The sequence below is a fragment of the Gobius niger genome (genome assembly GCF_951799975.1).
Source record: "Gobius niger genome assembly, chromosome: 2".
Taxonomy (NCBI): Eukaryota; Metazoa; Chordata; class Actinopteri; order Gobiiformes; family Gobiidae; genus Gobius; species Gobius niger.
Genome location: NC_136853.1, coordinates 28,541,163 through 28,565,958, shown reverse-complemented (window position 1 = coordinate 28,565,958; position 24,796 = coordinate 28,541,163). Strand labels below are relative to the sequence as shown.

Genomic DNA, 24,796 nt, shown 5'->3' with positions numbered 1-24,796 from the left:
CCTGTCCTGCACCAGGTGTGACTCTGAAGATACAGAGGTGTCTACTCAACAGGTCGCTCTAAGAACCACAAGATCCAGCCCTTTGTGCTACATTTTCAATGAAAAGCACTTTATAAGTAGATTGATTGATTGATTGATTGATTGATTGATTGATTGATTGATTGATTGATTCATTGATTGATTGATTGATTGATTGATTGATTGATTGATTGATTCATTGATTCATTGATTCATTGATTCATTGATTGATTGACATAATGCATTGCCAATGGCTCTGTGAGAAAGTAAACATGACTGACCTTGATTTTCTTTTGCATTTTCTTGATGTCTCTGGACCACTTTGATGGTTGATCTGTGGGAACCTGCAAATATAAAAAAGAATAGTATTTAATTACCTTTGTCAGTGAAGGTAATTCACAAACTGGGACTCACTTTCAGTGAAATTATAATAGAATATATAATAAAACTATGAGGGCGGCAGGAGTTTTGGAAAAATATTAAATATTAAATAACTAAATATCAAACTTTGAAAACACACAAAAACTGTCCAGTATTCGACTGGAGTACGAGTCATACAGGGCACTGCACCTGCTCTGAAGAGAAGATATATCTTGATCTATCAAGTGACAAATAGAGCTACATGCTCCTCCTCCTCTAGAGGACAGTGTAGCATTCCAAACTGCAAATCAGCATTCGCACAGCTGGCTTTCTCATATAAAGGAATTAAAGAGATCCAAAATAATATCCAAAATTGCTGAGCAGTCAGACCTGTCAGCACTGACGTTGGGATGTTCTCCTGTTTCTGCAAATATATGATCTACTAAAAAAATGTTTTTGATGAACATTTATGGCCTTTAAGGGGCAGTAATTTTAAGAGAATGTAATGTGTTTAAATATGTTGTAGGGATTATGTAAGGACTGATGCAAAGTGAAATGCAGTAATTGGGTAAGTGTTTGGTAAATGTATTTTGTATCCAGGGACTACGGATGCAAATGAGCTATTTAGCCGTAATCTGGTGCATCTCTGCCTCTGTGAGCTTCATTTCTCTGTACATTGTCCCTCAAATAAATAAACAAGTTTTATTTGGTTGGGACAGTGCATAGTAATGAACATACATGGGACTCATGCATGTAAACACGCCACGCTGGATTAGCCTTGAGCTAATTTGCATCCGTAGTCCCACATTCGCACTCTCAAACACACTCTCATTCATCCTGGCCTATTGTACATGTACATTGTACATGTTTTTAGTGGTAGAGGAAACCCAGGGAGAACATGCAAACTCCACGCAGAAAGCACGATGGGAATCAAACCTGGGACTAACCACAGTGTAACCGTGCCGCCTTATAAATCACAGTAAAATTAGCCAATCTATGAATATACAAAATATACAACGGCGAGAATGGTACAATAAGCAGCAGATGTGAGATGAACATTCAGAAACATACAGAGATCCACACAATGTAACTTTACACATTAAAAACTAAAACTAAATATATAATTAATATAAAATATTACTCATCATCTCATAAAATCATTGAGCATGTTTCGACTGGGTAAGCATGATCATCCTAATACTCACACAGTTGTGTAGTGTGTATTGAAGCCTGTAGAGCAGATCGGGGAAGTGCAAAGGGAGCAATGTCTTGATTTTGTCTTGACTGAACACACTCCACTGATAAATGTCAATCATCTCCCGAATCTCCAGCCAGCCAATGGCCTTCTGTGAAAATACACATCAATCAGAATCAATTTAACATGATCTACAGTGGTTCTTCAGACCACACCTTCCACCTTCTTATTATATTGTTAAAAAGCAGTTTGTAAAGTATCTTGAATATCAAAATATACAATATCCTTACAAGTTTAAAGCATTGATTAAAAAACACTTTGGGGCACTGATCTACAGGGTTAAGAATAACGAAATGGAATTGCTCACAACACAAAGATACTCCAGGGGTTTGCAAAATGACAAGTGGACGAAGGGATCCATGAGGCCCTGGTTTAAGGGGCAAGAGGTGCTTTTCAGAATATAATGATCTGTTTTGCTTTGAAACAAAGTGAAAGATTCAATTATATATTTATGGCATACGGCCTAAACCAGATTTTAAATGTCTAGACCAGGAGTGCGCGCACGGGCCAAGTTTGGCCTGCTGCAACAAGTTGGCCCGCCAGAGAGTGGCCTACTTTTGCGCCGCATCTGGTTAATACCAACTCTCTCGCATTCATTTTCAATGGTAAATATGGATGCAGTACACTTTTTGGCCACCAGCGTCAAATTGGGGGCGCTGTTTCACTCCTTTCGCAAAGTTAAGGAAACTCTGTTGTGGTGTCTTGATGTTTATCACAGAGCGTTCTAGCATCAACTTTCCCAACTTTCCAACTTTTATTGCAAAGGTTGTTGACATCAACATTAGAAATTGACTGATTAAATAACTTTTGCTGAACTGACACTTTCACAATGATCTAATGTGGCATTTACTTTGAGTTAACAAATGAATGAGGTAAAGTTAGGCTACTGTAAAACTGTTGTTTACATTTTACACGATATCGTTGCAATGGTTGATTTTATTACTGAAACTGTGATTTTGCCATAGTTAACACTTGTTTTAATGTAGCATGTTATTTTCATCGATAGAATCAAATGCAAATACATACCGAAAAATAAAATAAAGTAACTAAGTATTATTTGCAGCTATATGTAAATCTCGCTTGACATCGCCGTGTTTGGCCCGTGACCCACATGCACTTTTTCATTTTAGCCCCGGAGACAAAAAGTTTGGGCCCCCTGGTCTAGACTAATTTAATCTCTGGTTAGCCATTCATAGTTAAATATTTATTAGCTCTATTTCACTTTCGCTTTAGGTACTGTTAAGTTTGAATAAAGAAATAACCAATCAAGCGCAGTTTGTTGTTGGCCCAGTGGGGGGCAATGTTCTGGAATCTGAGCTGGAATTCCCAGTGGAAATCCACAGCTGTAATGTGAATGTTACTGCACTGATGCTGTTTTCAGAAGTCATAATGCAGACAAACTGTTTACAGAAGTCATAATGCAGACAAACTGTTTACAGAAGTCATAATGCAGACAAACTGTTTACAGAAGTCATAATGCAGAGAAACTGTTTACAGAAGTCATAATGCAGACAAACTGTTTACAGAAGTCATAATGCAGACAAACTGTTTACAGAAGTCATAATGCAGACAAACTGTTTTCAGAAGTCATAATGCAGACAAACTGTTTACAGAAGTCATAATGCAGACAAACTGTTTACAGAAGTCATAATGCAGACAAACTGTTTACAGAAGTCATAATGCAGACAAACTGTTTACAGAAGTCATACTGAAACTGTGTCTCCACGTTCATGCTCAAGACAGTGTCTTTCACTGCTCACGTCCAAGTCCGATTGAAAACCAAATTAAAACATTTGTACAATAAACGAATCGAAGTCAGTTTACCTCAGAGCATTTCGTGCAGAACTTGGGAAGGAGTCTTGCTTTTATGGTCGGCTTTTCTTCTTTCTGAAAGTACATTACAATGAACACATTAGAGTAAATCATTTAAAGTATATGTGAAACTACCGGTAAATACAAATAAAGTACCGTATTGACCCAAGTTCAAAGTATGTTTCAGCTTTTTAGTATTAATGATAATAAAATGATAATAATTAATCTTATTTATCAGTGGCTTATAAATCATAAAATCCATAAAAATATAAATGAGCAGATGTATGGACAACGAAATCAGACAAGGCCATTCTGAACCAGTGGTTTATGAGTCGAATGTGAGAGTCAGTATTGCAGGAGGGAGGGAGTTTCAGAGCTGAGTAGCAGAGCTGAAGGTCCTTCTCCCCAAACCCACACGGCGGGCAGGAGGGACAAAGAGCTGGAGAGAGGAAGAACTGATGAGGGAGGGCAGAGCGAGGTTGTGAATGGACTTGAATGTGCACAGGATTTTGAATTTACTTCTGAGACTGATAGGGAGCATCAGGAAGTACAGGTGTGACAAGAAGATCAAACTCAATCAAAAAACCAATCAATTAACAGGTAAAATAAGGCTTAAATGTAAAATAGAAAAAATTAAACAAAGGAATAAATAATTACATAACACTAAAATAAATAAATACAATTAAAACAAATAAATATTAGTCAAAAGCTAAACTAAAAAGGTGAGTCTTGAGCTCTTCAAAACAGGTCGGTGCGGGTAAGTGGGATTCTGGAGCAATTGGAGTTGTGAAAGGATGAAGGAACCGATAACGTAATAACTCTGTTGAGCCAATAATGTAATAAGGATTTACCGGACGATTATGTAATAATTATTACGTTATTGGCTGGTTATTACATTATTGGCTAGACAAGATGAAAATCGCTCACAAATGTAATAAACTCAGCCAATAATGCAAAAATGTATAATTTTGACTCATTAAACATTGCTTTTGTGCTGTTTTCTTTAAATTGTTAAATGACCTGTTATTTTGTGGGTTTTTCATCAGCTTTTCTATTTTACGGTTTTATTTTTTCACTTTCATAACTTGTTGCATCTCTCAGGCCTTTTCCTACGACAGTAGACCAGAGTGTAAAGCGGGTTCTTAAGACAGAAAGGTCGCCAGTTCGAGCCCCTCCTCAGACAAGTACATGATGTTGCCGTGTCCTTGAGCAAGAGGTGCTTGGTAGTGGTCGGAGATGCCAATGGCACAATTTGGCAGCTTACCCAGGGCAGCCATGGCTACAGTCTGTAGCAGAAAGGGAAAGATTTTGTAAAGAGAACTATTATCCTATTGTTTTTTTAAATTATTATCCTATAATCTTTGTACCAAGCTGTGTTTTAGTCAGCGGTGGAAGAAGTCTCAGATACAGGAGCGAGGTCTTGCTATTCGTCCTGTCAGCCACTTGGGCCACCACCAGCCACTCAGTCTCACATGCTCCACATTCACACAGGTGGGTGAAGTGCCTTGCCCGAGAACACAGCAACAGTGTGCACTTGTGGGAGCATGGTGTCGAACTGGCAACCTTTCAGTCGAAAGATGACCCGCTTTCCTTTCTGGGCTACCGTCATGATCAGATGCATTTGAGCTGTGACAAGTTACTTCAAGTGAAAAAACAGATTGTGATTAAAAACAAACAAACAAAAAGCAGTAATGGTCCCAACTTATATAATGCCACTCACTGTGTCCACTCACCCATTCATACACCAGTGTACACAGACACTGGAGGCAAGGAGGGTGAAGTGTCTTGCCCAAGGACACAATGACAGTGTGCACTAGATTGATGTATTATCACATTATTGATTGAATTTTTCACATTCCTGAATAATTTTCATCTTGCCAGTTATTACATTAGCATTTTCAACAAAGTTACTCTATCGAAGTCCATATTGTTTCCAATTAAACCCTTGCTTGATGGTTAAAGTTACTCGTTTGTTAAGATTGGGGTCAGAGATGTAAAATGTTTGTGATGATGCTGATTAAGCAAATCAAAAACTGACTCGCGGTCTACACATTCATATCAGATGGTAAAGCTACTAATAGAGGGGAGCTAAAATATACAACCTACACAAGTATGAGTAAAAATTAAAATCACACAGTAAATGTAACTGAGTCCCATCTCCAATAATGATGAAAGTAGTCTTTGCATGGCCTTGACCTTGTGTTCTGAGTTCCATAGTGTGAGATGACCTACCGGCAGTATCTCCAGCAGTTGCCTTGTTCGGATCCACAGTTCCCGGATGAGCTCGGGGTGCACCTGCTGACGACAGCTGACCTCTCGCTCCAGGGCCTTCACCGTGGTCACCGGCCCGGCGAGGAGGCTGAGCAGTAGGATGAGAGAGGACGTCCTGGACAGGAGGATTGCCATGTCAGAGTGCAGAGGGACATCTTACGGCTGGCTCCTTTATACCTCCACGCTCTGTGCTCCTCTCCTCCCACCTGTTCTGTCTATACTTTTGTATTCGCTGCTTTGTGTCTGTTAAGGTTTCCTCATGTTGTCCCTGACTCAGCACAGCAAATTTCCAAAGGCCGTGCAGTGCACACTCCTGCACTTCCTTCTCACGCTGTAACATTGTGCACTGTTGGCTGTGGCTGCTCTTCAGTCAAAGTAAAATTGACAGATGTTTTTAGCCTCTTACAGGGTCAGTGTCTTCAGTGTCTGATGATTTATTGAAAGCTATTTTCATCAAACCAACAATAGGTTTTGTTGCATTGGCATTAATCCCAGGTTTTCCCATTTTCCAAGCCATACATATTGCTCAGTATAATAATTACTATGTAAACTATGATATTGAATAAATAGTATTTTTAAAGTAAGAGACAACAAAAGAGAAACACGGATAATCCATTTATGTTTACACTGGGTTAAAGTGCAATAACACATGCATTTGATCTTCTGTCTGTGCAATACTTGCAATAAAATGATCAAATACAATCTGAGATCAAAGGATATATACTAGTATCGTTTGGATCTCTTCCTATTCTCCTCACCCTTCCCAGGTTTTGCCTATTTGTCATCTTGGCCCGAGGTGATGTCATCTTTGGCAAGATCAAGAGTTTTGGTGTTTAGATGTGTGGTGAGATTAAACTAGGTTGTGGTCGGGGTGACGCCGATGGAGGAAATGGTGACTTGGCAGATAGGTTTCTCGGGTGCAGGTTCCAGAAAGAGTCAAGAAGTTTTGTTTGACCCAGATTAAATTGGATCGTCAGCAGACTGCCCTAGTGCCACCTGAAGTCATGTCATGTTCCTGGAAGACTCTGCAACAATCAGGTCAGAGAAACTGCTTCGATCGGCTGTGTGTGTATGAATATTGAGGATGTTCATTCACCGATTGACACACAATGAAACAAAGTGTGAGAAAATGTGGCTAACGATTGAATCCAAACAAAACCAATGACCCTCTTTCATCCCTTGTCAAGTCAAATTATCCTTGCATACAAGGATTCACAAATGATTTGGTATTGATAAGAAATGAGGTGCTAATAAGGGACTTTTGGGTCTCACAATGGAGAAATTCACTTGTTACATCAGCTCTCAAGAATTGCAAATTGTCATGAAATGTGCAAACAACGAAGAACAGGATAATCAACAAACAGGTAATACTTGTGAGCTCAAAGTACAAATTAAAATAGATTTTTTTTTTTTATGTTTACTGGCAGGATCACTTTGTATGTCCTTCTTGTGTTGCCTTTTGTTGTAGTTTTGTGTCTTTGTGGTGCCGCCCACAGTTTTAAAGTGTGACCCACATCAGGCTCAACCGCAAGTGGAAGAAAGATATAGGCTTTGGGTCATTGCAAAATTATGAGTGAATTCTTTAAGTCAAAATACCTTTCGAGTGGCCCAGAATTTTTGACAAGCCAAGTGCGTTTTAAAACAATAGGGTCTGTGCTGAACCCTCCACAATCCATTATGGAATCTTCAAGTGCAGTTTCTGAGAGATTTGTGACAAAGTGGCCACTATCAGGGCTAACATTTCTGTACCTCTTCACAACCTTGTAATAGACAGTTTTTTCAGCAGTTTGCACCTGTTTCTTTGGTATTTCTCACTGATATTCTTAATAAGCTCAAACCATCCTGAAGGAGCAGCGACTCTAGTCCGAGCTCCTCCCGGGGTGCGCCCAGCCACCCTGCGAAGGAAGCTCATTTCAGCCGCTTGTATCCACGATCTTGTCCTTTCAGTCCTTTCATTACTTTGATCTCATGACCATAGGTGAGGGTGGGAACGTAGATCGATGGGTAAATAAAACAGAGCTTTGCCCCGACTCAGCTCCCTCTTCACCACGACAGACCGATACAGCGACTGCATCACTGCTGACGCCGCACCGATCCGTCTGTCGATCTCACGCTCCATCGAAAACACGATCCCGAGATACTTGAACTCCTCCACTTGAGGCAAGGACTCTCCACCGACCTGAAAAGGGGAAGCACCTTTTTCCAGTGGAGAACCATGGCCTCCACTGATATTCTTAATAAGCTCAAACCATCCTGGAGGTGCTGATTCTCATCCCGGCTGCTTCACACTCAGTTGCAAACCTCCCCAGAGCAGCTGAAGGTCCTGATTTGATGAGGCCAACAGAACAATCATCTGCAAACAGCAGAGATGAGATCCTGTGGTTTCCAAACCGGGCACCCTCCGGCCCATATGGACTCCTCAGTCCTTTCTTATTATTGTCCAGCTTCCATTCTTGTTAAAGATTTTGGGGAAAAGGTGTTTTCCTGCTGAGCTCAGGGAGGAGGTTCCAGGTGCCTCTGAATAAACATAACCCGTATAAATATTGTTTAGTCCCTGTTTCAGTGAGCGGGGTATCCAGCTAGTCCTGAAATCTGCAGCACAGCTTTTAACAGTGACCAAAATGGGCTATATGAACATATTTCACCAATCCTTGTGCCTTTGCACTGGCTTCCAGTTATTTTTTTTAATTGATTTTAAGATTTATTGTTTGCTTTTAAAGCTTTCAATGGACTGGCCTCTCATCACAGATCCATCCAGGGGTCCAGTCCCAGCTCGTGGTGAGATGAACCGTGAGAGCTTTCCTTTTGTTAGTGCCAGAAACAAAAGACACTGATCTAAAAGATAGACATTTTTAGCTTTGATTTGAACAGTTTTAGAGCTAACATCGACACTCGGGTTAGTTGTCACATGGACTAAGGGGTTATTTGTCACATGGAGTATAAATGGAGGGATATTATTTTTTTTTGGTCTAATATGTTTTTATGATCACTTTTTTTTTTACATTACCCATGTATTTAGATAATTTGATATAGGCTAATATCACGTCGCCGCCTTTTTGATCACACATTGATGTGCTAACTATTTATGGAAAGGTGGTCTAATTTCGGACCGGTCCAAGAGGCTATAGGTACATCTCCCCTATTCAAAGTATTAATCCACAGTTAGTTGAAAGTGTCATGAACACATCTGCCACTGCGACTGTTTTTAACGTATTATGTCCTTTTATCTCATGAAGCATAAAAGTTGCAAAGCTTTATCAAATTTCATGTTAACACCAAAAGCTCCACTAAAAACAACAACCAGACCCACGCATCGCACTATCGCACTATGATCGAAAAAAAGAAAGCGTCTACTTCAAGTCAGGGGTTAAAGCTTTCATTTAATGCAGGTCTGACTCGTGTGGGAACTTCTGCTGAGCAGTGAACTGTAGAGAAAAGTGTGACAAATATCCCTGGTCTCCCGCGTAAACTACCGCACACAGTGCGGCTAAATATAAGCCTGTTGCAAGAACACAGGTTGGAAGTTCTTTATTTCCTGGTCGGTGAATGTTTTACCTCACGGTTGGAAAATCCCAAGTATGACGACAGAGGAAAGACTACAGGTAACGCAAGAGTGGGATTATCCTTTAGCCTAATTTTGTAGGCTACATTTTCAAAGGAAATGTGCAGCTGGAGATAGGCTACTTATGCAGCAGAACATATAAAGTATAGGCTCCACTTTGAATGCGGAGACATGGGCTCATCACTAACTTCAATCAGAGATTATATTATTAATATCTTTATACTGATATAGCTTCCTAAATCTAAATTTGGACCTGCAGGCTCGATTGGAGTTTGCCTGTTCTCCCCGTGTCTGCTTAGATTTCCTCCTCTAACACTAAAAACATGTGGGCAACAGCAGGTGATTCTGACCATTAGTCTGGCTCCACAGAGACGGGCCCCCGGGCGCCTGTGCTGCTGCCCTTATTGAAGGGGTCAAATGCAGAGAACCAATTTCCCCACGGGGATCAATAGCCTACAATATAGGCCTACCTTACTTTTAAACAACGTTGTGCCCCGTGTGTGTCTGTTGTGCAGGGGAGTGAATATAAACGCCGCTGGCCTGTCACGCGCACTTATGGGCTCTGCTGCATGAATTCAATTTTAAGACACCCACAAGTTTTCTGGAACACATTTTCCCTTGAATGCTACTTTTAGATTGTAACCAAGTGAATCAGGCCTATGAGCTAATACATGTTGGATATTGCTGGGCTGCAGGTTCTAGGATATGATGATGTCATCGGACCCAGCGGGGGCAGGGGCCAGTTTTTTTAGTATAGACCTTTAGAATGCTGTGGTGTCACCTGCAACCCAGCAATAAACTGTATTCCTATTCCTCTGTGTAGAATATTATGCAGAGTTGGGCTCATCGAACCAAGTGTGGAAACAAAACTTACTCTTGTCAGCAGGGGGAGTTGTAGAGCAGGGTCAGGTGTTTCTCCAGTCAAAATGTTTCATATTCAACATAAGCCTTCATGGAGTATGGGAAATATCATTTGATCATTAATGTGGAAATAGTAAATGCTGTCAGATGTATAAAAACAGACGTGAGTGAACTGGGGTCAAATACTGTGTTTTCATGTAGCCTTCAGTTGGGCATAGTGGTGTCAATATTCATAATGTGATCTTGGCCTGTTGGCCTTTCAAGGGCAGGTCTTCATTACATGAGAACAAGGATAAACATTTGTGGATTTTCTATCTTGCGATTTGTTTTGAAAACGGTTTCTTGCATAGAGTTCTATTGGCCCTGCACTCTGTCTGAGCTAATTATTGAGATATTTTGGGGCCCGGGGACCCATCCCCAGATGTGGAGCAGGCTAATGGTCAGAAACACCTGACTGGGGGATTGACCTGTTGTCTTTGGTTTGTTTGGGGGAACAAGAGTACCCGGGGGACACCCGTCCAGACACACGGAGAGAAACATGCAAACTCCATGTGGAAAGGCCCACGTGGTCTGGGCATTGAACCCGGGACCTTCTACCTATGAGGCAAGAGCGCTAAGCACTCGGCTAACCACAGTCTTTTGTTCATAAGTGATAACTTATTCAATTGCTTGGTTTATGTCAGCTATTAGATATGCAAAGGTTAATATGACATTTTTGGCATAAAATTAATGAATGATCAAGTAGTCACAGAGAGTGCTCTATAGGACGACTCTTGGCCCACTCAGTGAAAGTGGGTCAATAGGTCCCGTCTACTTGTGGTTTTTGTGCAATGCTGCACCAGTTTTAAAGATCACTCATTTGCATAACTTTTCAATATTAATTTAACAGTACAATATACAGTGTGCACATAGCAAACGTATGCAGCATCCAGTTATAGTTGAGGTTTGGTCTAGAGCCTCACTTTTGCCTCATACTTTGTACTTTGCCCCTTTTAAACAAATTCAATTTGTGCTAACTTTTTCTATCTTTGGGCAGAAACTATACCCTCAACCGTCACAGTAAACAGCAGCACTAAATAAGGACTAGATGCTCTTCAGAAATAATAATGAATCAGTCGTTTAACATTCGTTACTCGAAAGCATTTTTTCCTTAATGTTTGACTTACCTTCATTCATTAACACCTCGAGAAATGGACAAAGAACAAGGTAATAATAATAGGCCTATGACAATTAATTCAGTATTTATTTTCTTTATTTAGTAACAACCATTCAGTAACAACTTTTGTGCAAAGCTAACATTTAACTTTTAAATACTGTCTTCATAAGCCATACCATGGCTACATGGTCAACACCCGAATGTTCGAGCATTGTTTCACACTTATCAATAAATACATCTGTTAATACACAACATAAATATCTTAAATAGGCCAATAAATAACAGTATAAAAGTGGTTCATGTGAACGCAGATAAATATATTAAATAAAAATAAAAAGTTGTAGTTCGGTCAGTGTTTAGAGACATTATTGAGCAGCGGTCTGGTTTTTGGGCTGGACACAAAAATCTTGCAGATACGAGAAGAGGATGTTGATCTCTCCCACGGCTTTGTTAATGCCCTGCTCCTCTCCCATCTGCAACACACACACACCAGTCAGAATCACATAGTATATCTTACATTGATATCACAAGATCATTTGTTACATTTAGAATACAGACATAAATATATTCATTTATAAAATGTATATACTAGGGCTGGGATAGACAATTTCGTCACAATCCGATATGTATCGGCCGATCTGTTTTGCGATACAGTAAGTAATTATGATAGGTAATGTTTTTACCTTAAAATTTGTAAAAAGAAAACAGTCACGTGTCCGAAGTTTATAAACCAAATGCCAGTGAGTGCGTGATAAAAATGCCTCCAAACACACTGTCTACTTACTAATTACTTACTACTTATAAAGTACTACTTGGTATTGTGATCCGATTTTTTGTCCCAGCCCTAGTCTATATGCACGTACACACACGTACACACATACGCACCTCCACAAGCTTCTTCCGAAACTGCACAGCATGTTGATGGTCCTGATAGTGAGTCACATTCTGCAGATAAAAGAAACACATGAGTACAACATTAGATTGTTTTCCTTTTTGTCTTGTGCACTGCAGCTGCACTTTCTCCAACCTTCACCGCGACAACTTATCAAATTCAGATCTACCGCAGCTCAACCACACGAGTCTCTGAGTTTCTATTGGAGCTAAATGCAGTCTTAGGAAGATACTCACACAGCCGTGAGTCGCAAGGTCCTCGCTGACACGCTGCAGGTCGTTCCTCACACGAGTCATGTGTCGATGCTTGTTGTCATGGCGAGGGAGGATGTTGCGAAGGTAAAAGTCCAGGATGTTGGCATGGAGGCAACAGATCTTCAGGTGATCCTGGAATGACCAAAATGACCATTTCACTCACTGTGCTAAAGCGAATTTGGGGTTTTAATGGAAGTAATTTTGTAAAAATGATTCCTACCTCATCAGTTTTCACCTTAGGGATAAGTCTGGAGCTGGTGTCATCAATGCTTTCATCTTGAGCCTATACAGAACAAGAAAAAGAGCTTTTAGACCAAAGAATGAAGCCTTAGTGAGGATTGGCATGCAGTCTAAGAACGTCTGGTATTAGGTTAAAGAAAAACACACATGCAAAGTATCAACGTAAATGTGTCAGAATTGAAATGTCCCTTGTAGAAAATGACCACTTACATGCTGTGACACGGTGTTGACCGCGATGTACGTCTCCGGGTTCCTCAGGGGCTGGCTCAGTGACAGCTGCTGCACCGGAGTCGTCACGGCGTGTCCGATCCAGCCAATCAGAAGAAGTGGCAAGAGCACTGATGCGGCGGGACGGAGGAACGATTCGAGACACGAGGAGAGGCCTTGCATGTTGAAGTCTGAAAGGTGATAATCCTATAGTTTGGATAATGTCTTGTTCTGCCAAAGAAAAAGAGAAAAAGTGTTTGAGATTAAGTTGAATAAAGAGCGATGGTTAAGAGGCTTTGGTCAGGCTGTAATAGTGTGGCAGGCTCACCTGGTTGCAGGATGCTGTGTGTTGTCGGCTCCCTGTCCGTGTCTTTATATGCATCAGCCCTCCGCCCCCCCTCCGCTGAATGTAGGCCAGGTAACCAACTAAAAAAAAACCCCTTATTCTTTCATGAACACACACACACACTAACCCACACCCACTTGAACAGAGGTCAGTGCTGTCTGTGCAACTCTGTTTACTGACACTTACCCAAAGAGGAAATTAATTGTTGCGTATTGTGTGACGATCCACTTTAATAATAATTTCCACACTAAAAACCTAGAGTGGCGGGGGGGGTTTTTATCTCTTTTTATTGTGCAGTAACAATACAGCTTCCTTGTGCGCCACGGCTCCTTCGGGGATCACAAACTGGAAGTCGACTTTGTTTAGCAAACTTCCCTTAGATGAAAGCGGAAGAAGGAGTAGGTTTACACATTTATTCATGGGACAATTAACCCTAACCATGACAATTAACCCTTCCATAGAAGGTTGCAAGCAAAGTGAAGGCTTAACAATGATAAATAGTCATTGCACATACAGGTGCTCGTCACATAATTAGAATATCATGAAAAAGTGCATTTACTTCTGTTATTCATCTTAAACTGTGACACTAATATATGATATAGACTCAGTACATGCAGAGTGACATATGTCAAGCCTTTGTTATAATTTTGATGATTATGGGTTACAGTCCATTTTTAAAATATTCCAATTTTATGAGATTTTTAATTTGGGGTTTTTACAAGCTGAGCCATAATAATCAAAATGATGACAAGTAAAGGCTACGTATCTCACTTTGCATGTATTGAATCAATCATATATTAGTTTCACAGTTTAAGTTGAATAACAGACGTGAATGCACTTTTTCATGATATTCTAATTATATGACGAGCACCTGTAAACCCAATGAAGTCGTTTACTAAAAACACATTTTATTTCTACCACACTTTACATTTTAAGCTTTATCTCAAAGTACAGGTAGATTCAAAGATTTAAAGATTTTTACAAAACATAACATCAGCACTTAAATCTGCCTGCGAGATGTTAATGTCCTTTGCTCGACAGATATTAAAGTACTGTTATAGATTTTTGTTCTTTTTTTAAGAAAGAACTCAAAAAATGTCCACAAAAAACTGTTTGTGGTGATGTGTGGTTTGAATATTACTTTACACAACTCATTCACAACAGTGGTTAAAACTAAATCTTGAACTGGTGCCTACGAGTTAATGTTTATGCCAATGTGACAATTGTTTATTTCTATGAATATTAACAATGACTAGTTATGAAGTTATTTATTAAGTAACACTATGCTCAAAAAGCAAATATCTTAATAAAAATATCTATGACAGGAAGCTGCTAACGAGTGATATTATGGTGCAAAGGACATGAACCCTCGGGAACTCACAAATACCCTGAGCATTAGGTTTGCTAACAAATGTCAAATCATTTGGCCAAAAAAATGTTCCTAAATATTATATATATAAAAAGATAAGGCCATGAAAGTAACAGAGGTTCAGAGTTCACTTTAGATTATGTAACGTTCGATGACACCTCCGCTGGGTTGTCTGCAGGTGACATGCCCCCGGGGGACTAAGGGTAAATCCCTGAGAAATCTTGCCTACTTATCCTTTCACTGGTGGATACTTAATCTGCTACACCCACAAATTTGAAGCTTTTCCTATCAGGAACCTCCCACTCATTTTCCATCAGCTCCAGAGTGAAGATCAGATGGCAGGGACATTGTTGTGAGGTGGAGTGTGGAATATAAAGCCCTTTGAGGATATTATTTTACACAAAATAATCGCTGCTGCCATCACTCTATTTGCAGTTTCTTTCAGTGGAAGCGTGTCTGTGCACATCATGTAATGTTATGAGTAACATACTGAACAGTGTCATTATTTTGAATTATTACTAACATTACATGGGATTAATGGCGTTTAATATCTTTAATCCTTTACTAATGATTACTGTTTACGATGTTAGTGCGTTGCAGAAAAAGGAAATTATTCATGTAATAGTAAAAACGAATATGTCTGTAATATGCTAACTAAAGACGTTTCCATTGGTGCAAGCTGCTTCAAAAATGACTACTTTTAGTAACACTGTTGGCCCTGGCAACCGCGCAATACAGCTAATGACTTAAAACAGCTTTAAAGGAGATATACCCCCCCAAACTTAAGCGTTTGTGGGGAAAACGATGTGCATCAAAGTATAAAACATTTGCATACATTTTATGAACTTTCAGGCTATTTTTCTCTAATTGTTGTAAAAAATGACCCCGAAAAGTGACTCTGCAAGTTGTGAAATGTGCCTATAAACTTGTCCCTGTAAATAATTTGAATGCTACAAATATATTAGGAACGTTACGAATGAGTTTGGACCACAGCTAACATTTTAATTTAGTGGCTTCCCCTTTAATTGTTTGCAATAAAAAAAAAAATCAGGTATAGGGCCTTTAACAAAAACAACAATCAAACTACTGATTTTTTTTACTTTTTTATTTATTTTACGTAATACAATGCCTGTATATGTTCACCAAGTCATGCTGTCACATACAATAATCGTCTGAACATATGGTCTTGATAGTTTTGTGATAACGAGTCTAGCTCAGTGTGATTGTAATCGGAGCTTCACTATGCGCTGTGGAGATACCCAGGATATTCTCTCTGTTGTATGTGCAGCCCACACACCCAGGTTTACATTGTGCGCTCTACCCTATGTCATAAATTGGGAATTTTGCTGCTCTATTTATACAGTCTTTGTTTGCAGACTGTCGTTTATGTGATTGTGACTGGTGTGATGTCACTCAGCGAGAAAAAGAAAGAGCATTATGATGGTGTTAGAAATATTTCTGAAATTACCATTTCAAACACAGCTTTGTATATCAATGCCTCATTTAATTACACAAGTATAATGTACTGTGTAACAATTAACTGCTAGAGTTTACAGTGGTGACTTCGGTCTTTGCCTGTGGATTTTAAACATTCAATTATACTAAGTTTTGAAAGCTATTGGGGGAATTTGGTAACATCAAAATTCAAGTTACACAAAGCTCATAATTAAAGCTTGTGAAGTGAATAAGACTGTTTGAAGGGTTGTTTAATGTCTGGAGGTGGAAACATGCCAAATGACCATTTATGTCACAACTATTTATGAATATATATATGCATTCAGACAGATGACAGCATTTAGGCGTTAATGTACATCCGAGCATGACTAAATTCAATGCGCATTGTCCACGAAAAGTCAGAAACTTGCATATACGTCAATATGTTTGAGAAAACCTTGAAACATGCGTAAATGACGTCAAACATTTCCAAAATGGTTACAAACCTTAGTGTGTTCATTTGCTCGTCATGTTTTCTGTATGTGGTTACCTACAATTCGTGAGAGGTTTGTGGCAGGCAATAATGAGGTCAGGTGACAGATACAACCCTAATGAAGGATTTTAATGCTTCCACAAATTACATTATTACTTTACAACTTACTATAAATTACTATACTATAAATATCTACAAAACAGTTTACCCTGATCCCTGACAAATATGTCAATCACATAGAAAACATTTAAGCAATATCATCTATAAACATGATTGTTCTTAGTCATTACTGTAACCATGATAAACTACACAAAAACAAGTCTTCGGGCGCAGTGCTGAGTGGTCTCACATCAAAGATCAGCTCTTCCCCCAGAATTTGTCTCGTCTTTTCTGAGCGCGCTCTAGAACAGCGGACGCCAGAGAGCAAGAGGCTGCAGATCTCGACGACATCACCGATAAACGATCATCTGGAAAATCAAAAATTGATTTGTTGACATATGAAGGGTAAGTGGCGGTTGAAGTGTCTTGCCAAAGGATATAATGGCAGCATGAACAGGCTGGAGCTGGGATCGAACAACAGCCTTACGATTGGTGTATAAATGTTCTGCCTAGTAGCCACTGCCAGTACAATGGTGTAATGGAATATTGAGTGTCACAAACCTTCATCAGTACCACAGCAGCCTCTTGTGCACTTCTGTTCTTTGAATCGCAGTCCTAATTCCCCTGTTGACACAGAGAACACAAATTCTGAGAAGTTTTTAGGTTTGAAGTGTGGGCGAAAGCAAATAACGGCTAACAATAGCATGGTAGCTAGACCTTCACCGACAGGCCAGCACAGAAGAGGCCTCACCATTGTGTTGGAAGTCAGCGTGTCGTAACGTTCCCTGGATACAGTGCAGTGGAGCAGTGAAGGGCAAGGCAGGAGCAACAAGGGGGCTACTCTGGGATGGAGCAGGTTTGGAGACTGGACTTGGAGCCCATTTGTGTTGAGTGGAGTCTTGAGACCAAGCTTCTCTGGGCTTTACTGGGATCTGCACTGGTGTGTCTGCATTTGCCAATACTGAGTGAGCTGTGCCAGACCTCTGAATATCAGATCCTTTATCAGTGCCCTTCAGCTGTCCCACTAATATAGCCCCTCCTGTTGGACAGAAAGATCAACTGTTTGTTACCCTTATTGTACATTTTTATGCTACAAATATTATCATAAAGTTGTTAAAGATTATGTTTTCTTGACTATGCCAAGGCATTTGTCTCAGTGAAGCATGGTGATCTATGGAGTATTTTAAATACTATCAGCAATGATATGGGTGGATTTGTTGAAATAAAAAAAAGGAGTACAGCAAGGATGTGTATTCTCGCCAGACCTTTTCAACCTATAGCCTATAGTGAGTGGATATTTAAGGAGCTGGAGGATTGAGCCGGGGTGTTGTACAAAAAAAAACCTTATGGCAGTACTAAGTAACTCATGCCCCTAGAGGCCATAAGCGCCACTGCAGGTGTCGTAGCATGTTGCGTTTTTTTAAGCATTGATTGTCCGTGAGAGTAAATATTGCTGTCAGAAAAGACAAAGGGAGAGAGGGATGTTGTACATCCAATAACACAATGGAGATCTTTTTTAAACTCAAACTTGGCTTGTAAATACTATTTAAGTGGTAGTAGCCCGCAGTTAGCTTTGCCGGTTAGCCTGTTAGCTTCTTCTTCGTGATTCCATTTGTGTGTATTGGTGGCTCCTACCCGGAGGCAGCAAAGTTGCAATTGTGGTTTTCTGGCCAGAGACACCAGGGGGAGATGAAAGATCCCCCAATCATCCCATTAACACTTGTATTACCCCCAGAGAGACTACGAAAAGGATTTATTAAGGTAAACAAGTTACTTAGTACTGTTTTAAGGTATGCAGACGACACTGTCCTCACTGCCACTTCTGGATACAATCCAGTGAGAAAAAGGGACTCTTTATCAACTGTAAAAAATAAATAAAAAAAATAATAAAAAAAATAACACAAATTGTGCCTTCGAGTTACAAAAATAGAGATATTCCTGACTGCAATATAGATATTAATGGGGACAAACAAGAAAGTACACAGTTTTAGCTATAGGAAATGATGAAGAGAAATTCAGTGGCAAAGGAAGAGCAACCTACTTCTCAAAATAGGTTGCATTCACGTGACATCACAACATTCTGATCATTTAAAATTGAGGTGGAGCAACTGGGAATTGCATGGCGGTAACTACGGTAACTGCCAAAATGCAGATTTCTAGTCTTAGTTCATTGCTAATTTTTCTGTAATTCTTGGGCCAATTCACATTGAACAAAAAGTTCAAAGTCATCTCTTATGAACTATGGTCTAATCATTTCCTCATAAAAGCGTCCAAAAGTGGTAATATTCAAAAACACAAGCGTGATGTCAGCCAGTAGAATATATAAAGATATAAGTAAGTAAGTAAGTAAGTAAGTAAGTAAGTAAGTAAGTAAGTAAGTAAGTAAGTAAGTAAGTAAGTAATTAAGTAAGTAAGCAATTGCTTTATTTGTCATTGTACAACGAAATAGAGGACAGGTATTTATCTCACAGAGCTGTTCTGTCATGGGTAGTGTTAGCCATGTGGAATGAACAAACAAAAAAAAGTGAACCAAAGTTTGGTCAAATCATTTCTTTTGAAAACAAATATTTAGTTGGTGTATTTTGAGTACATATAATGTTTAATGCAAATGTGTGTCCGTACTGGATAAGAAAAATATCTATTATATATTTATATATAGTAATATAGTCATATATTTTATTTTGATATTTTGTCAAAAATGTATCTTCAACTTTAGTCTACTTTTAGTCAACTGAAATTGCATGTCATTTTAGTCGACTAAATTTAAGATGAATTTAGTCAACTTTGCATTTATAATATTTATTATAATCATAATTAATCAAGGTTCTTTGCTTCATGGAGCTTCCTCCACATGAACAAAGCTCAGAGCTTTTCCTTTAAATCCATTTAAATGATATGAGGCTCTTTCAGATTGTCAGTGGAAATGTGGATGATTTTAGTCTCTCTTTTCATTTTTATTTAGTCTTATTTTAGTCGACGAAAATATCTGGACATTTTAGTCATAGTTTTAGTCTCATGAAAAACGTTTAGTTTTAGTCCAATTTTAATGAGGAAAAAATATTACTTTGACTAAAATTATGACTAAATATTTTAGTAGACGAAATTAACACTGTTCTGATGCTTTTATGGGGAGATTTGGGTCATTTGCCCTTTGTTGAAGAATAGTCTTACAATGAAGACAAGTGCTGAAGTACGGATGTAAGAGTTGATCTATCTCAAATCAATGTAAAACCAACTACAAGCAGCAGAAATGTGGTTCCTACAGCACATGATGAGAAACTACAGGACAAGGAATGGACATTGTAACCCAGAGGTCCATAAGACTATTCAAAACGCAATAATGTAATATTACGCATGCGCCTTAAACGCAGAAGAAATGGTTCTTTAATATAAGCAATATAAACAAGTTTAATAAACTAAGGCCCAGCTTTGTGTGCTGGTTAATCGGTTCTGTTAATGATCAGTTCAGTTTTTAGCGACAATGCAAAAACACAAGGTGCTGCTGCAGGCTATAAATACAAAATATGTAAACTAAATATTTAATTGATTTGGCGCTTTGTTGATTAGCTTCGTTTTAAAAATTGGTTGTGATTGGCTACCATGAGGTGTGCTTTAACCATCCGTCAGTCCTCCCAAAGTTTTAAACAGCTGCCTTTCCAGACCGATATTACTGTGCTAATGTTGCAACATCAATTTGGCTTTCGCAAGGTTAGTTCATATAGGTTACATTCTACAATAAATATGGAGAACAAACTTCAAATGGGCATCCACGTTTACCTGTGGCGGGTGTGGTGAGGTCAAGGTGAGTTCTCTGGATTGGTAACATCTTAAGTTTTGGAGTTTGTAATCTTCCTTCCTCACTATGAATTTAGGTATGACATACAAAGAAAGTTAGTGCTTGTAAAACTATTAGCAATGAGTAAGTTATGGCTGCATTAGCCAGGGAAAACGTATGGGTAGGCTGTGCCTAAATAATACAATATATTATATATATATATATATATATATATATATATATATATACATTTAATTATGTGAGTACTGCAAACAAAGAGGGTCAAACTCACTCTTCATCAAATTTGTCATCTTCTTCGAAGGGTAAATATTCCCCAACCTGAGGACTTTGACTGCTTTGAGGTGGTGTTGCATTTGTTTGAGTGCTTTTGTTTGTTTGATTCCTTCCTTCATTTTTTGAATCTAGTGCAGAACTCCTCTTGCTCGATCTACCTGAGTTACTACAGAAAAACACAAACAATGATCACAATAATTGTGCCATTTTTTACTGTGATGCCTTAGGAGCCAATGACTGCCTCACCTGACCAGGTCCAGAGCCTCCAGACACGAAGTCCTGCCACTGTCCGGCCGCGCCGACCTGACCTGGCACAGATCCAGACTGTGAGACTGTGGGCGGTCACTTGTGGTTTCAATGGTTTCTGTGGGCTCCCATAGTGCATTGTGTTCGGACAGGAGTTGGCTCAGATGATTTCTGGAGAAATTTGTTCCCCAAGCTCGGTGCCGGTATAACTGGGCCTGTTCCCTCAGCTCCTTAATCTGAACAAGAACAAGAGCATTCATTATTGAATTATCCAAAATAATCTAGAGAGAGGACTGTCTGTAGCATATTTAAATTTTAAAATTACAGCTGCCATTTTTGGTAATGTTGTTGAAAATGATTCTGATAAACTTTTCAGAAACCTGGTGCTGACCTCAAACAGAGCACTGGATCATACCAGAAGTGCCTTCAAAGTAACCTCTATCTGTTTAAACCAAAACCTCAAAACTAATGTGAACCGTAAACCTGACCATTCTCTGCAGACCTCAAGCAGTGTCGAGGCTTTTTTGCATTTTTTCAAAGAATATGAAAGATAACACAAAAGGTTTATAGTGGTTGTGTGGCATCAGCAAACCACCTCCATATTTCACAGTAGGTATGGTGCACTTATTTGTTGCCCTAAAGGGGGAAATACACAGTATTAGGAACTGAGGTAAACTTTCTTTTTTCATTATGATCTAAAAATAGCAAACTCAGTTGTTTCACCATAAATGGCTTCACACAACCACTAACTATGAGTGAAAAAAAAAATATCTTTCATATTCTTTGAAAAATAGTACATGTAAATGAGCATGTATATGTACAACTGTACATATACATGCTCAAAATTGACCTTTTTGAACAAGTAAGGCATAAAACAATCTGTACGTATTATTCAAAAAACAATCCTTTAACCACTAAACTAACAGATTTATGCAGTTATACAGATTGGTAAATGCACACACTTATAGAAAATAGAATTCATTAAAATAGTAAATGTAAATACACAATATACACAGAGTGGGTACAATAAGATATAACTCATGATAAAACGTTTGAGGTAAGGTCATATCATACTACATGTATAATTCTTCTCTAAATAACAGAAATTACCGATTCCTCAGTTTACATTACTAGGAAAGAGTTGCTACACCTTGAAACACAAGTTATATGACTCAAGCACCATGGTTTCTTTGAAATGAAGCTTTGTGGTTTTTCCGTTCAGGTTTGGACTGTTTCCATTACTAATGCACAGCAGTGAGATGAGAGCAAAACCCACCAACACTCCTACAGCATTCAGTTAGTATGTGCTTAAAAATCAACATAATGTGCGCTAAAAGTTTACCATTTACACAACTAGGTACTGACCTGTGGTGTGGTGCTGGCCATAGCATCATCTTCTTCTGGGATTTTGCTGAGTGGGATACAAAACCTGGATTGATATTCTGATAGTATTCTGAAAATAAACTTTTTTTTAGTTAAAATAAACAGTATAGCTCTTTGTTTCCAATGACACACCTGTGTCTTCTTAGATTTGACGGGGCAAGTGTATGGGACCCTTGTTTCGGAGAAGACTGTGATCTGGTGTTAGCCTTGAGTTCCAGGCCTGGTTTAGGATTATTCTTGAGTTGACCTTTGTTGTTTCTCTTCTACAGTTATATAATAATCAGAAGTTTAATGGATGTAAAATTGGGATAGAGGTTTCCATGTTTATACTTACCAGGAGTGTATAGAATAATGGTGTTTGTTCATACTCATGGTTTTTCCGAAGGCGGGGACTTGTGGGTGGGACAAGGGCCTGAAAATTACGCTGGTACTCAGTAGCCATAACGACAGGATTCTTCTTAAAGGGTGGAACAGTGCTGTGACTGAAGTTGAGAACCTGCTGAGGCAACATAGTCAGATATGTACAAATAAAGCATGTGCTAGTAACTACTAATGTTTTTTATGGGTGCTACATCTACAGCATCTAAGTGCTAGCAACAGCTACAGACACATTTCAGTGTCTACTTACTTGATGTGCTGTCAGGATGGGTGATTGAGCAGCTGGTGCTTTCTTTGGGTTAAACTGTCTGTTATACTCAGTTTTATGCAAAGTTGATTGTTGTCCTTCATGTCCAAGACCAGCTTTTCTACGCAGTGAATACTTCATTACAAAAATAAATGAAGGTCAGATTTCATCTTACCTTTAAAAAACAAAATGTGTGGGTAAGATTTAAAGTTTCTCACAACATTGGTAGGGGACTGCTGTTGATTTGGGAGTGCTGACAAGTGTTTGCGTGGTTTCTGTGACTTCAGAACAAACTGGTCCCTTAATGCTAACCCATAAGAAGTTTTCAAATGAACATGAAGATTAGATAAGGAAAAACTACACATCAACTGATGCAAACAAACTCATGGTACCAGGATTCCCATAGGTATTCAGGTTTTTTTCTGAAGATCCACCAGTATGCCGTGGTCCAGGTGCAGCTTCAGATTCAGTCAGAGGACGTACTGTTTAGTTTCAAAGTTGAGAAAACACACAAATAACTTGATTAGAAGTTGTGTGGATTGAAGTGTTGTTTCCCAACCGGGAGTACTCAGTATTCTCAATTATTTCAGATTAAGAAAAGAAGGTGAAACTGTTAATTTCAATACTGCTTTCAAATGAAAGTTAGTTTGAATTTGAAAGTGGTTCAGCTCTATTTTGAACAGAACACACGACTAAAGAGTGAATAATCTTACTTTAGTTGGTCACTTGTAATATTAGATGAAGGACCCTCCGTGTATATGGACAATAAATGACTCAAGGCGTTCACAAGACAAAATAGGTTAGGAACCACCGTGTTGGAGTACTGTCATTAGAAATAACGATGTATGGAATTATTTAGGCATTCAGAATGGGCTTTTACCAGTTGGGCTTGTGGATGGGTTTGCATCCAAGAGTGGTTCATTAAAGGTTTGATGAGGTGGCCCACAAGAGTGGGCTACATTGAACTTCTTGCGTCTTTGGAGACATGGTTCACTACTGACACCTGAGGCACAAAGCGTTAAGAAAGTCAGAAAGATGGTTTTACATGTGACCAAATATTGTATATTTCTGGTTTTAGTCAAATGTATTAATTAATATTTATATATTATAATAACATATTATTAAATAATATATATATATATATTTGTTTTATTAAGCAAGGTTTATACCCATATGGTCTGAGCGAAGGCCTGCAAATATTGTACTGCGCTGAGGTGACACACTTCTGGACCTGTAACTTCTCTGGTATTCAGTCTGACACTAGACAAAAAACAGACATCAAATGAGAAAATGCAGTATTTGTGAAATAAGCACACAACACAAACAAATAAATACATAAAATGGCATTCATAAATATTTTGCTATTACAGGTACTGAAATAAATGTTTTGGAGCATCGCTACTAGCAGATTAACTGTGATTAAAGCTCACCCATAAGCATTATCAACCTGACTCTGCAGTCCTGAAACTGGGAAATGTAATTCTATATAAAAAGAAATAGAAGCCATCGCCGGTCAGAATGCTCGAGCGAAGATGTTACCGAAGTAAACATACTTTATTACTAAATTGTTCACCAACTTGTGGCTGGTGTTTGAATATGGCTATCAATGCTAATGCTAACAATCAATACCTTGAAGCGAACTGTCATGCCTTCATCTCTCTCTCTTACTGAGAAAATGTCTTCACGTAAGCATCAAGCCCCCGTTACTTCTCGTAGGTTGAAGAATGTCTTATTATTGTAAGAAAATACTAAAATGATAAATCATCCACTTATGTTTTGCTTGCCCGTCCCCGTTCTTTTCCATTTCCGCACAAGCGGAGACGTTACCATAGCAGCACCCATTG

General features: G+C 38.9%; 2 protein-coding genes across 2 annotated transcripts; both read right to left on the bottom strand.

Moving 5' to 3' along the window:
* Positions 1 to 11,582: 11,582 nt before the first annotated feature.
* On the bottom strand, positions 11,583 to 13,116 carry il22 (interleukin 22). The gene is made up of 5 exons (XM_079551688.1): positions 12,892 to 13,116; positions 12,662 to 12,724; positions 12,424 to 12,573; positions 12,181 to 12,240; positions 11,583 to 11,768 (listed from the first exon to the last, which is right to left on the bottom strand). The coding sequence occupies exons 1-5, from the start codon at positions 13,069 to 13,071 to the stop codon at positions 11,661 to 11,663; spliced, it is 561 nt and encodes a 186-aa protein (XP_079407814.1). The 5' UTR covers positions 13,072 to 13,116; the 3' UTR covers positions 11,583 to 11,660.
* Positions 13,117 to 16,692: 3,576 nt separating this feature from the next.
* Positions 16,693 to 24,796, bottom strand: mdm1 (Mdm1 nuclear protein). Its single transcript, XM_079552182.1, has 15 exons — positions 24,582 to 24,796; positions 24,122 to 24,212; positions 23,833 to 23,955; positions 23,345 to 23,434; positions 23,171 to 23,259; positions 22,956 to 23,087; positions 22,662 to 22,826; positions 22,460 to 22,590; positions 22,310 to 22,397; positions 20,945 to 21,180; positions 20,697 to 20,864; positions 20,407 to 20,489; positions 17,381 to 17,668; positions 17,191 to 17,253; positions 16,693 to 16,997 (listed from the first exon to the last, which is right to left on the bottom strand). Exons 1-15 carry the CDS (start codon positions 24,597 to 24,599, stop codon positions 16,888 to 16,890), a joined length of 1,875 nt encoding a protein of 624 aa, XP_079408308.1. The 5' UTR covers positions 24,600 to 24,796; the 3' UTR covers positions 16,693 to 16,887.

Coding starts and splice junctions, on each gene's coding strand:
- il22 (XM_079551688.1), bottom strand. CDS start 13,071: ATGCAAGGCCTCTCCTCGTGTCTCGAATCGTTCCTCCGTCCCGCCGCA. Junction 12,574..12,661: donor CTAAGGTGAAAACTGATGAG/GTAGGAATCATT, acceptor TGGTCATTCCAG/GATCACCTGAAGATCTGTTG. Junction 11,769..12,180: donor TTCGGAAGAAGCTTGTGGAG/GTGCGTATGTGT, acceptor TGTGTGTTGCAG/ATGGGAGAGGAGCAGGGCAT.
- mdm1 (XM_079552182.1), bottom strand. Junction 20,865..20,944: donor GAGGCTCTGGACCTGGTCAG/GTGAGGCAGTCA, acceptor GTTTTTCTGTAG/TAACTCAGGTAGATCGAGCA. Junction 17,254..17,380: donor CGCTGACTTCCAACACAATG/GTGAGGCCTCTT, acceptor CTGTGTCAACAG/GGGAATTAGGACTGCGATTC.